The sequence below is a fragment of the Trichoplax adhaerens genome, genomic scaffold (assembly GCF_000150275.1).
Source record: "Trichoplax adhaerens TRIADscaffold_6 genomic scaffold, whole genome shotgun sequence".
Taxonomy (NCBI): Eukaryota; Metazoa; Placozoa; class Uniplacotomia; order Trichoplacea; family Trichoplacidae; genus Trichoplax; species Trichoplax adhaerens.
Genome location: NW_002060948.1, coordinates 4,688,111 through 4,702,878, shown reverse-complemented (window position 1 = coordinate 4,702,878; position 14,768 = coordinate 4,688,111). Strand labels below are relative to the sequence as shown.

At 31.3% G+C, this 14,768-nt stretch overlaps 3 protein-coding genes across 3 annotated transcripts; all 3 read right to left on the bottom strand.

The window, feature by feature from the left end:
• Window positions 1-3,800: 3,800 nt before the first annotated feature.
• TRIADDRAFT_57634 (uncharacterized protein) lies at window positions 3,801-4,728 on the bottom strand (the record flags this gene model as incomplete). The annotated part of the gene is made up of 2 exons (XM_002113411.1): window positions 3,801-4,502; window positions 4,678-4,728. The coding sequence occupies 2 exons, from the start codon at window positions 4,726-4,728 to the stop codon at window positions 3,801-3,803; spliced, it is 753 nt and encodes a 250-aa protein (XP_002113447.1).
• A 3,389-nt stretch (window positions 4,729-8,117) lies between these two features.
• TRIADDRAFT_57633 (uncharacterized protein) lies at window positions 8,118-10,410 on the bottom strand (the record flags this gene model as incomplete). Its single annotated transcript, XM_002113410.1, has 2 exons — window positions 8,118-8,807; window positions 10,387-10,410. The coding sequence occupies 2 exons, from the start codon at window positions 10,408-10,410 to the stop codon at window positions 8,118-8,120; spliced, it is 714 nt and encodes a 237-aa protein (XP_002113446.1).
• A 2,543-nt stretch (window positions 10,411-12,953) lies between these two features.
• TRIADDRAFT_57632 (uncharacterized protein) lies at window positions 12,954-14,440 on the bottom strand (the record flags this gene model as incomplete). The annotated part of the gene is made up of 3 exons (XM_002113409.1): window positions 12,954-13,074; window positions 13,492-14,183; window positions 14,375-14,440. The coding sequence occupies 3 exons, from the start codon at window positions 14,438-14,440 to the stop codon at window positions 12,954-12,956; spliced, it is 879 nt and encodes a 292-aa protein (XP_002113445.1).
• Between the last annotated feature and the right edge of the window lie 328 nt (window positions 14,441-14,768).

Sequence of the window (14,768 nt, the reverse complement as noted above, 5' to 3'; positions counted from 1 at the left end):
TTTTAGGAAAAAATTTTATTTACTTTTATCAGTATTAGCCTTTCTAACTGTTTTAATCGTTTCTTGCTTCAATAAGAAATTATTAAGGAATTATGCCATAGAGTTCTAAATGTTTGTAAAAGAGAAAAGTATCAAATTCAATGTAAAATTAGCATGGCGATGTGGCCAAGCATAGATTATCATAATGAGAATGTATTATGTTTTTATGATATAAATATGCTAATCTCAGTTTTGCAGAAAATTATAGTAATCATAGCATTTTATTTTCATTCTAAAGCCTGGTGGATAATAAGCAATATTGACTAAGAGAAATAACGAAGCTGCTTATATACTCTACTTGTTTACATCAAGTAGAGTATATAAGCAGCTTCGCTATTTCTCTTAGTAAGTTCTTGCATCTCTAGATCTGTATAAATTGTTTACCGTTACAGTTCTACTAAAACATAGACTCTAAATAAATTTTTATCTAGCTAGACCGCGTTTATGCCAAGAGACTTCGTTACAATGTACTAGCATAAAATATTTATGAGAGATGAAATCATTCCGCACACACACTGTTTTAAACTTGACTATATCGGGTCGATTACTAAGCAAAATAGTTACAATGCCATTCATTGACTACGGTATAATTTTAATAATTCTAATAGTACTTTAATAGTAACAATGTTGTATCAACTCATAGAGGTATATAATAGATTTACAGAATGAATCATTCATTTTAAACATCTATGAATATTCTTAACTTCAATATTGAAGAGTAATAAAATGATGGAGATTTTTATTTTTTTGCATTTTTTATGATCATAAACTGTTATACTCTCATGCAATATGTTTACTTTTACGTCTAAAGAGTAAAGCTACTATGAAACATATAATAATATTTTTAACCTTAATTAAGGTAGTATTGGATCGCTTGAAAATTTAAGTAATCTTTTAACCTTTACATAGATATCAATAGAGCAAGCGTTGTATGTCTTAAGATGTAAAGACAACTATTTAAAATATTATACTCTAATTATTAGTCTCACATAATGTGTATAAACCTTCAGAATAAATACGATATATGATAACAATCGAAAATCATACATTTCAATTTTATAACTTTTGTAACTGAATACCGATAAACTGACAAGAGCAAGTTTATTATTATAGGGAGTACGGATATATCGGCTAATATTTTGATTCAGCACTTGCATGCTGGGCTAGGCTTTCAACACTGGTGTTAAGACAATTACTTCAGTAGTTATAATGCTATTAAAAGTAGCTTTAGCTGAAGGTAGCAAAATTTTCTTAAAGCAAGCCGCTTGACAAGTAAGAGCCATGAACACATGACAAAATTAAGATTAGGGTAATCAGAAATCTGAGCTTATATCGTTAAATGTCTTAGATTATTATCTAGGTAACTCGGTTTTACATCGATTAGATTTATATTAAAATGTTATAAAAATGTTAATAAGAAACATTAATGCCAAAATAGATGCTACGATGACAGTATTCGGACGATTAGCATAAGCATCAGCAATATAAACTTGATTCTGTGGTAAGAGGACGTAAGAACCGGCACTTTCACTAGGGTAGATACTGCAGTTCAATGATGCTTTAATAGTCACTTGCACCTGCGCTGGTAAACTAAATTAATAGCATAATGAATAAAAATGATGTTCAAATCTTAGGCTACGTGTGAGGTTGATAGATCAAGAATCTTCAAAACTTTAGAAAATTAAGATTTATAGAACAAAGCCTCGTTTACGAAGATACAACGTAATCGATTAGCTGAGGACCTCTAACGATAAAGAACTATCTTATTATACTAAACTATTTGCTTATATACTTTTCCGCGTTTACAGTCTTAGCACCTTACTTACTACACACTTCAGTATTAGCATCTCAAATACAGGATAGTTTACACCTTTCATGTGAAGCTCTAGTGAGAGCTCTGTAGTGCTCCTCTTCAAAAGGATTACAGTTACTAAGCTAGCTATATTTAATACTTAAGCCGCTAACGAGAATATCTATCACATATTGAACACAATATCTACGATGGACATTACTAAATATATCCTCAATTTAGAATACAATATTACACTGTCTTACACTATGATAAGTCGAATTCATTCCGTAGGTCGGTCAAAACTTATATTTACACTGCACTTATTACTGATACACAGACGTACTGGAATGCGAATTAGCTTAGAATAAGGAAAATGATGAAATGATCTGAATCTAGATATTTCTTAAAGTATTAATTTGACTTCATGTCTAATATACATACGTTGCATGATCGAAGCAACACCTTTCACTCAAATTGGTAGTGATAGCAATGATAAAAATTAAATTTCCATTCTTATGTGAATGAACATGCCGGCATGTAATAAACTGCGATGGTGAAATGTCTAACTTTCTAAGCCTATGCATGAGTGCAGCGTCGATCTTTTCTATTCTATACCGTAACGAAATTAAGTTAATAACTGTCGAGGAAGAGCGATACATATTGACATTAAAATTAATATTTAGAGAAAGACCGATGACTATCCATTAGAATAAACACTTTACTACTCATATAACAAGTAAATATCGAAAGCTTTTAAACTAGAATTAAAATTAATAGCTTTAGATTGAATCTGATAACAATGAACTGGAATAAAGATAACTGCAGACGCTTAATCATTATCTTTCTATACCAGTTTTAAACTATACTAGCATTGTGGAGAGTAGCAGTCTAAATTATCTGTAAATTTGGTCAGAAATATCTAGAAGACTACGTCAATTCGGCACTATAGTTAAGATTAAAAGGATAGCTTCAAATTATGATGAAGTGCTATTTGTTATCGTAATGTTGGTTAATCTGAATCCAGCGTATAAAACTGTTATATTCTTCTAGAGCAACAACCTTACTTAGAAAGATGACAGTACAATATTATCTTATCATATAGAACCGATTACTGTATCATCTATAAATAGCAATAACTAATCCATCATTTAGATACTTGACACTTTTTATACTTTTCGAAGAACAGTAACATCAGTGTGCCATTTGAAACCATGATGAGCGTATGGAAATATAGAATTCTGCGATATACGGGGTTACATACTTGAACATCTACGATACTTTGCGCTACTAGCAATCTATAGTGAGTAAGAATTAAAAACGAGCACGAGCAAAATAGGAGAAATGTTGAATCGTCATGACGTTAAATGATAATGGAAACTAGATGGTCACTAGAGAGAACGAGAATAGCATCGATAGCCTGAAATTGTAAGATATTATATGATGCTTCTGTTAGTGTAATCTGTACTTCCAAATTATTAGTCATACGACAACACGATTTGAGTATATCTGAGAAACATGTATATCATTCTCCTTAATTTAACATTTTTCCATTAGTAATAAATTCCTAACATCATTAATGAGGATAATAATTATATTGAAAGTCCAAAATTATAGGGCGTGAGATGCTACAGCATGAATTACTCTAATTAATCGTTATCCAACGTTATTCAAATGACTATAATGATTAACTGAAATCAGTCATTACAGTAAATGAACATTTTTAGCAAACAGTTACATGCGAAAAATTACTCGAAAGAAAGATTAATGACTGCATTGCCTTAATTATATAACGTAAGATAGACGCTTGTAAATAAACTGCTGTATTCCTAATGCTGCCGTACTTCATATATATTACAATTAGATGCAAGAAATAAACTTGCCTTACAAGTATAATTTATAGTACAGAAACATATTTTGCACCTTTATTATTATATTTTATTAATTTACAAATTAAAAATATCCATTAAACTTACCAATTTATGAAGTTCTTACAAACGCTTTGTGTTAATGTGGTTAGGAGTAAAGTCTTATTAGGTGAACAAAATGGTATTACGCCACATTCCAACTGCATGGCTGTATTAATGCAGGCATCACTTACTTTTTTAGATTTCAAGTATTTTTTAAGTGCCGTCGCACCATTATCTTGAAGTACGGGTTCGGCTACCAGAAATTTAGGTATAAGAACAGCATTAGGTGCATTTGGGCATGTTTTATAGCTGTAACTTGGAGGTTTAATGCAATCGTTGAGGTAAAATTTCCCGCGGGGTATATAGTCACATAAATGGCCTTTTTTAATATTATCACGGATAGATTGAGGACATTTTTCATCAGCATTGATGCAATTCGAAGTGTTAAAGCTAATTTCGTTACGCACTCGATCACATCTTGGAAACATAATGTTGCAATATAGACCTTTAATATCTCGAAGGCAGGCCTGAGAAGCAGACACAGATGGGCTATTTTTGATCCCATTTACGATTGTTTGAGCGGCTCGATCAAGAGCTTTAGCGTCGCGCTGGGCATACTCAGGTACAGGATAAGAAACATCACAGAAAGGAGCATTATTACCGACTGCAGCACAAGTAGTTAATGATCCAGCGGAATAAGCTTTAATCATGTTCACAGCCCTCGTTAAGCGATCGAGCTCTGAAGCTGACGATAGTACTGCAACCTTATCAGATTGATATATGATATACATTAACTTAATTTTGTTATTATACACTTGATGTTAGAAGTGGAAGTTTTATTCGGTAACTAAATGATTCTCATTTTCTAAATAATTTTCTTTATTCTTTCTGCTAAACTAGCTAGACCTGATTATGAATTATTTCACTATTGAAACTTACCTGCGCGATAATTAAGGCAGCTAATATGGAAGAAGTAATAGCTCTCATCATAATGATTAGTTGTGGAGGTAATTGATGAAAATAGGCTTAAACTGGTAAGAGAAAATTGCTGCAAGTCATCAGTAAAGCGCAAGTATTTATAACGTTCTTTAGCTCAGCTTCATTAGGGAAATAGATCACATGATGTAGACGTGATAACCAATTTTACACCAATTATATTGCAAACGAGGATGATTAATTAAATAAAACAAACGTAGCATTAAGAATAATTATCTCTGAATGCCAACTTCAAGTAATCTGATATTATTCAAGTATTATTGGTTGTCCCGCCTACTATACATTATCCTTTGCAGTGGGAGAATAAAAGGTTCTATTAAAACTGTCTTGTGATTACATAGCGGCAAATTATTACTAAGTTTTAGGCATAAACTACTACGACCTTTAATAGTACGTTAATCTTAATAGAATTGCCTTCTGAGGTCTTATGACTATCAGCTGAATTTTAGCTTATGATATTCGAAGACTTGTTTCGTGACAACCTGTTAGATTGCTGGCAAAAACTTTTGCTAGGTAATAGAATTTTTCGCATTATTTAATGGCCAAAATAATGATTACCTTTAACCTCAGAATTATAGAAATCAGCAGTATGCATGCACAATATGTAATGTTACACATAAGTAGCATTAAAAGTTTACGATGCATATAATGAAATATAGCTCACACGAAGCATTACGGGATATTCTACAGCACTACTCTACATGAGGAACGTAACATAGTATTGTATTGTAGACTATCGGCAATGTTTAGTATAATATACGGTATAGTAGCTTTCTGTATTTATCACAAGCCTTATTTAGTAATTCTTAACCATAAATTATAATGGAAGATTCTGCATTAGAATACAGATGACTATGTACGATAGGGTGTTGAGTTACTATTGATACTAAACTGAAAGCTATCGTTAAAAATGGCTATGTAACTCATGTATTAGGTCATGGGTAGTTCATCGTATTTTGGACTGTAGAAATAATGTTGGCGTCAATGCTGTGGAAGTTATCTTATTAAATTTTAGATGATCTGTTGTAAAATGTTGTTGCCAATAATAATCTGAATAATTGTAAAAAAAGGTATATAATGATTTCAGCTAATTACAGTAGTTTTGTGTAAGGGAATACTGTGATACTACGGCACATAATTGATACTGCTATGTGGATTGTAGCTGCAAATGCTACGAAAAAAATTTAAGCAGGCAACTTTAGATTATGCAGCAGTACTATCTAGAAGTCTTTTTTAGTAGTTTTATTCGGTTAGAGTAGAGTTGTACGTAGATTTATCCTTGTACAAAGATCTAGTAAAGTTCTGATTTTCTATAAATTTTGTTATTTTGTGATCGGTTTTATCACAATATAATTTTCGATATTTAGTATTAATTAAAGCACATTAGATTTTGTGCTATTGAATAACGTGATAATGGTAGTGAAATTTGCTTTGCAGGCTATTAAGAAAATTCATCACTTTTGAGAGTAGATATATGGAACTGTTAGATTTCGACACTTCATGCTTGTAATTTAATTCCAGTTTCAACTTACTAACAATTATAATTTAGTAATTATGTAAACTTAATCGATTTACGCGTTATTTTTCTTTCGACTTTCGATATACGTAGATAGACTAGTATACGTATCTATTTTCATAATGCTTAGTTAGTTTGCAATATTTCAAACGAAATATTGAATAAGGAATATTCTGGTAGCATCTGTAATGAAAAAGTTGAAGCATACACATCTTGTAGAATGAAATTAGTCATCGCAAAGTTATGTTTTCAGCCAAGGCAATAACATTCTGTAAGAGCTTTTGATTAGTTATTGTTAATGTTGTAAATAGACCAACAAGCTTAGCCATGTAACATAATCCGAACTAAAGATTTCCAGCTCATATTTTAAAATAGAATTGTTGATTGGAAAGCATCGCAATGTAAGCATCAAGTTAATTCGAAATGATGTAAAAGAAATACGATAGCCCAATGCTAGCTTATAGGAACATTTGAGTAGATGCCTAACAAGTGTTGATGTTATTTTAAGGAGCAAGATTTCATGCAGAAATAATCTAAAGGATTGCATTTTTAGGACACAAATTTATGTAGAACTGTTGATCGGAGAGCTTTGGGGCTAGAAATAGAATCAACTAACTGACATAAAACTGAATAGTCATATTGGAAAGTTTCCACATTTACGTGCATTAATGGAGAGTTGCAGGCCGTAATATTGACATTACAAATTAGTGGATTTTATGTAATAGAAATGAGAACTGAAGTTAAAATGTTGATTTCATCATCTGTAATAATAGTAAATACAAGCTCCAATACTAAAAGGTCACAGGCATATTTTTATGATCTGGTAATGGTATCAAATGATAATTTAAGTCAATGGTCAAGTCATAGTAAATTATAAATTTTCTGTTTAGATAATGTTAAAGTAATAAGTGTTAAAAAAATGCTGTACAAAATTATCACCATACTTAAAATTAAAGAAATAGAAGAGTTTTTTTTAATTCGCAACTGACATAGAAAATAATCTATGGGTATCGGTTGATGAAGTATTGCTAATAGCTACGCTGATTTAGTATATAACTTATGTGAAATATATGTTAGATTCAGGTCGTTTTTATATTACTATAGCTAAAGGTTACAGTTTTGTGAATAGAACATGTAAACTTCCTTAGATAGCTACATCTGCTACTTAAGTATTAGAAATTAATAACCTAAAGCAAAACTATAGTACCAAACTAACAAATATTACAGTACTCGCAATATGAGTAGCTGCCATACTTTCTTAAAGATAGCAAATTTTAAGATTTACCTATAATAATTGTTACGTATTATCCGAAAATTTCAGAAATAGAATAGTATTCGCGATGGAAAACGTAAAGATAGAAATTTAGGTCACTCACCCATCACGATAGGATTACTACATTGACAAAAATCATAAAAGTAGTAATTAATGTAGCTATAATGATTTGACTTGGACTATTATTGTATGATTTGCTGGTATAAGCTGTGCCTGATGGCACATTATAAGCCTTGCTGACATTCGCATCTGGAAAGATGCTGCATTGCAAATTATATTTCATAGCAGCTTGTGTGATTGGCTGTAAACTAAGAGATATAATATCAAATTAGTACCGTGCCCAACATTCTTATAATTACTTGTACATGGTGGACTATATCTATACATATTTTACTATACATATTTTGCATTAGCAATTAAAGGATATGCTCTTGCTCTAAAGGTACAAAACACACGGTAAAATAAAAGATTAACTTTATTGTTTATCCTTTTACTATAACTATTTATGATAGCGTTTTGATACGGGCAAAGCATTGATAATTCAGTAAATTGGACCTTAACTACAAATTGATAATTAAGCTATTACAACTCTACTTACCATGAAAATGAGGATTGACATTTTCCGGTGGTAGCTGTGGTTAACAACATAGTTCTATCTTGCGAACAGAATGGAATATCAGCGCAAAGGAAATCAACAAAACTTTGGATACATAGCTTATTGTTGCCTTGAGTCTGCATAAATGATCGTAAATTTGGTATAGAGGTATCTACTAGGAGGGGATCCATAGTTAAATATCTCGGTATTAAAACATTGCTTGGAGGGTTAGGGCAGTTTTTTAGATTGAACGAAGGAGGTTTAATGCAATCATTCAGGTAGAATGCTCCTTTTGGTATTACGTCGCAGTTTATGTAAGACGGAAGGATTTTTTTCACACTGTCGGGACAATTATTATAAGAGTTGATGCAATTGCTAGTATTGAAGCTAACTTCATTGCGTTTAGAATCGCAACGTGGGAAAAGGATACTGCAATATGTGTTTTTGATATCATTGACACAAGCAGCAGGAGCATTGAATTGTGGTCCATTTTTAATGTAATTCACTAAAGCCTTGGCTGCGACTACAAGTCGAGTGGCGTCGGTTTTAATAACATTAGGGACTGGATAATTCACACCACAATATGTAGCAATATTACCAATATTGGCGCAGGAGGTCAATGAATTATATGAGTAAGCTTTAACAGTTGATCTTTTTCCCCTCTTAGTCGGTGATAAAGTATTAACATCCTAAATTAATCAACAAAAAATATCAGTTTATTAAAGATGACACAAAATCAGTCAGCTAGAATAACAGATGAAGATTAAAGTCATTACGATCACAACTATTCTATGAATGCATATGTTAAGGATTGACCTTAACACATACATAAAATTAACCTTGTGTAATGCCGAAACACATATGAATAACTCGAAAATTATAGTTACATGCAAATTATTGCAAGAATAGGGTCGATGACCCACCCAGTTGATGTTTTACGACAAAGAAAACGTAAGAAATTAGTAAACGCACATATTTTTAGCCAATCTTAGTTTGGATAGCATTTAGCTAGCGATTGCTCGGTGTTCAATTTCATCAGTAACATTTATAAACATTATGAAATATGCAAGTGTTACAGTGCTGTACTCTGTAATATCGAGATTATAATACAAACATCTATGTTAGGATAATTTTGTTAATTTACCCTTATGTGAAGAGTTTCTAATTTAGATATGTGATATTTAAATATAGTACCAGCTTTTATGATGATATATACAGCCTACTGAAATTAGTAATTTAATTAGGGAATCGAGAATAATCTTCTTACAATTCAAATCACTGTGATTGTAATTTACTTATGGTAGATAGTAGATTATCGTAGAAATGTTCCGTGATAGGACATATTATAATCTGACAATTTTGTATCAGCCATTCGATGTCTATGTTCGTAAATGCTATTGTCTTCATTAAGTAGCAGTAGATACAATTAGCTTTTGATTCATTATCAGGTTTCAACATTAATATTACTAACTAGGATGTCTTTGCTATTGTAAAAGAGTATATAAATGCGATAAATCGTATAATATAGTTACTTCTTATGATTAGTGTTTAACGTAAGATACGAGGCGTCTAAGTCTTTTTGTAGTCTACTAGTATAGGAAAATAGTTTCTAATAGAGTAGATACTGCTCCCTGATACGTCGTTCAGGGAATCGACTGGTTGATCGTTCATTAAGTTATCTTGTTGTAAAGCTGTTTTGTAACGACAAGTAATAAATAGAAAGATAGAAACTGCAATAGTATAAAGTGATTTGATACTATAAATATATGAGTACTATGTGTGTTCAAGCAACATCTTGTTACAAGATTTTAGTAATCTCTATTGAATTTGTACTTAAAATGAACTAACAAGCGTGCATTTTGTTCTACACTTGACTTCAATTTTAAATAAAATACTTGCTTGTATAACAAATTTGTGTCAGGACTATCATAGACCATAAAAATTAAATTTGAAAGTCTACAGGTCAATATGAGATCAAAGACTTTATGACCCATAGATGGTAGCAATAAATTACAATTGACCATTAACCCTCGACATTTGGATTTATTACTGAAAATGTGAAAAATCGTTAGACGAATTACTACAAATTGAAAGCCAAAACTATAAAATTAGATTGCTTTCGAGACTGATACAAAACCTACCGTATTCTATCATTTAAATAGTCCAATGTACTATCATATAAACAGCGAAAAAACTCTCCTTGAAATCTTTCTAAACATATAAGTATAACCTTTCAAAGCAGTATAAGGAATAGTTTGTCTTCGATACCTGGATTAAGGACGAGAAAGCCATTATTATCGTGATCCAAAGCAGTTGAAACTTCATTTTAATCTTTTCTAACAATGGTTATAATTAGAGAAATCGAACTCGGACTCTGTGGTTTTTAAAGTATAATGTTAATCTCCGTAATTGAAGTTGTACCCCAACTGAAATATTTGAAAGATATATTTTTTCTCTGAAGGCTTATATGTTATCTCATTATGCACTATGGCACCCTTATTCATTTTTCATTGTGCACTACGGCACCCTTATTCATGAACTATTTGTTATTGAAAGTAATTTTTACTTAGATAAGTAGGCGGATGTACAATTGCGGGTAACGTTCTTTTCTTCTGTCATTATATTAAAATGATAATGAGGTAGCCTACTTATTATGCGAGAAAACGACAATGTACTAAAAGTTAATTTAATTTTGGCAGCTACCCGATTATTACACTAACATAAATGCCTTAATGGTGTTGCTGGGACATTATTCATCTATGCGATGGCGTCGTATAAATCATCATTGATTATATAGTATTAACAGAACTTTGCTAAGGTTTGTTAGCATGTAATGATTTCAACTGTAACATGTCAAATGTTAAGATTGGTAATAGATTATGTGTGCTTTGCAATCTAGTATGGATGTTTTTATAATGCAAAATAAATCAGCTCTACATGATTGACATCTGCAATATAATGATATCATCATATTTTGAAGTAGTTCCTTTACTACAAGTAACAATATTTATTATCTTATTCATTTGACTAGATTTGCTTCATGAAAGCTAATTTCATGCTTAGTTGGCTACTATTGCTATCTAAAATAGATATACTGTAGGTCATAGGTTAAGTATATTTTTAAACATCGTGACTGGCATGTATCATATGGTACAAGTGCTCTATAGCTGCTATTTCATAGAAAAAAAATTTCTTTACAAAGAGCAGTCTGAAATCACGAGTTAATCATGTCCTGAAGCCTGTAATTGAATAAATTATTTATGACTGTAGCAATAACCGAATTGTATCTGAATGTTTAAGATTTCATTCGCTGTAATATTATATTTACGTATTGACAAACTGGAGAGATACAGTACATCAATAAAGACATAATTTAAATTTTCAGTAATTTTTACTGTCTTTTTTAGAATTTTAGTCGGTACGAGATTGAGAGTAAATAATACGGGCAATATTTAACATTCATATTCTGCTACGATACTATGACCTTAAAATCATTTTAAATTATGTGTTACCGTATAAGTTTTGAATATTTACATTTATTTAGTCTCGGTGTTCAGCACATATTGCGATTAGTTAAGTATTTCTAGTAACTTGCAGTAAGTACAATTGCCGTTGAAGTACCTTCTCTTTTGGAGTTAAAGCAAATTATAGTTCTGATGATTAGCCTTAGCCTGCACACGTTTAATTATATATTAGTACAAACTCCCGTCGCCGTAAAGTAATGAAATGAAGCCGGCTTTACGTATAAAGTTGGTATTAAATACATATATAGATGTAGCTTATATAGCAATTAGTTTTTTTGGTTAATATGGACTTAATAATACCTGCTTGAATAAGATAAAATGTTTTTCGCTAGAAACTTTACCGGTATCATTTTTAATAGTTGACTCTTGATATTAGAAAATTAGTAAACGGAATGTAGTTAATTTGTCTAAAATTGTAGTTTCCAGTGTGCTTATGCATTTACAATGATATAACGGTATTTTAGATATCAGCTCTAAATGGTGTAATTATAAATTTGTTTGCAGTCTCAGAATAAATAAGAAGCGAACTTAAATTTTAACAATTTATATATCTAATAAATTTATTTCAGTAAGGTTTGAATTTATAGTCATGACGACATTCACCTTGATGATCTTTCATTGGAAGTACAATTACAGGATGCATCTTTACAAATTATTAGCTTTGTATAGAAAACGATGACTCTTTATAAAAAACAGTTAATTGTTAAATGAAAACAAGCTTTGTACAAAATTACTCGATGTTACATCTGACAATTTAAAAAACTGATGGTAGTTTTAGATATTAGAAATATTATATGCTCATATTACAGCTACCAAAATAAACTATGTACAAACGTGAAATTAAGCTACTAAATCACAAAATTTACAAGTTTAAGCATATTAACACTTTTGTGTCGTAACCTAATTGGCAATATTGTTATAGTTGTAACAGTAATTAAATTGTTAAGCCCACAGTGATACAGCTTATAATCATACATGACGAAGAATTATCAACTTAAAGACTCAAAAAGTACTACCTTAAAATTCAATTTACGGTATTTTCGATAAAAGTTGCTGTACATTACCATACTGGTTCTCAGTTTTGAATGAATTCAAAGTCTATTATCCTGTAAAAGACTACAATCCGAAAAGTTAATTAATCTGGATAGTTAAAAGTTGTTTAAATTGTCGATGCCTTCGGCAATCAAGTTGCAACCGATTTCGTATTTATTTAACCTAAATGTTGCCGAATGTTTCATCGGAAAAAATCGTGAATAAATTAATAGTTATTTTGACTTTCAAATGTTCTATTTCTAAGCTAGCTATAGTAGACTATTCAATATTAAGCATTCCAATAAACTTAATCACTCCAGAAGAATGGTATGGAAACACAGTAAAGTTATTGCAAGGAGTAACAAGGCATTTATATTCAAATGTAGAAATTGAGCTCTTCCTACGAATGTATAATCGTGAGAAATGTGGATATGATGACTGGAAGCATTCGGGTATTGATTACATTTGAAAAAGCTCTTGAGGTCTGTTTGTAGACTTTTTGGAAGGCTAATAAAAAATTGAAATTCTTCAGTGAAAATTAATATAGATAAAAGTACTTTATTTTAAGAATGATAAGCTGAAATAGTGTAAGTGTATAAACTAAATATAATAAGTCAGCTAAGTGAAATACTTATCAACATTTTGTCACTATTAAGAACTATCGTTAATTTCTTAGCAATTGATTGAGATATTTTAAAATAAAATTGTCAAGCTTTAAAACTAAGTATATACGTAGTGAATTAAAATCAATACGGATGAAAAGGAATAAGCAGGAACTTTACCAGTGGAATCAAAAAGTAATCTATGAAAGACTTACCAGTTTACAGCATTATAGCACATTTCTTTGGTCACTGTTGTCATTAATGATTTCTTATCTGGGGAGCAGAATGGTATCGATTGACATAATAAATTAACATAATTTTGAATACATTGCTCTGTAGCTCCTTTATCCCTGAGGAGATCCACATCATATGTTGTGGCTACATCGACTAAAATTCGATTCAGTATTAGATATTTAGGTACAGTAACAAGATTTGGATTACTAGGGCAGTGAAGATAGCTGATAGTAGGAGGTTTCACGCAGGTGTCCAATTCAAAATTGCCATGTGGAGCAAACTGACATAGTTTAATTCGTCGAATAACACTGTTAACTACCGATGAACATGCTCCAGTAGCCTCATAACAGTTGGTTGTATTAAACGTAATTTGACTTTTACTGGCATCGCAGCGCGGAAATACTAAACCACAGTACAAATGTTTAACATTTTGAACACATTGATCCGACGCTTGAATATTAGGAAGATTAGTAATAACCATCAGAATATGGTATATAACTAAGGTTAATTCTGGAGCGAGATTGGCAGAACTCGCCGCCGTTTTATAATTAAGCCCACAGTAATTAACAGCTGCTTGAGGAATCTGCTTGCAAGACGCGATCGATCCAAAAGGATATGCATTAATGGAAACTAAACCAGATGTTGATTTTTCAAAGGAAGATGAAGCAGTGACCTAGATATAAAACGATTAGAATAACGAACTTTAAAATCGTGCCAGATTTTCATGCTACAGTATTATCATCATCTTCCAACATGAGATGATGCTATTCTTGATCTAAAGTTGTCATCACTTAATCTTGCACAGTAAGCTAGTAATTGATTAATAAAAGGCCATCAATGTGATTTAGCTAACCCTTACTATACCTTAATATTACGTAAAATGGTTAAAATAGCGATGAAGGCATAGAATTGACTAAGTATTAATCGCATTTTCTCCTATTCTTCAATCCGGCGATGTTGATGTTAAAGAAATAAATAACTCTGATGGCTTGAAGAACTGCTTGCTTGCAATTTATGTCCGTTGGCTTAATTTCACTAATAGCAGGAACAGCTATGTATCAAGTTAGTTGATATTGGAGGAAAATTTTCGTTAATAAATGGGTAGTTAGTTATAACTCCAATCTTTGATTATGCTAAATGCCAAGTTGAACGTAGTTGTAGTTAATTAATTATAGCATCAACTCGTGATATGATGATGACGTAAATGACGATTGCGTATCGTTACGAGTACAACTTACGGTACCATACTGTGCTACAC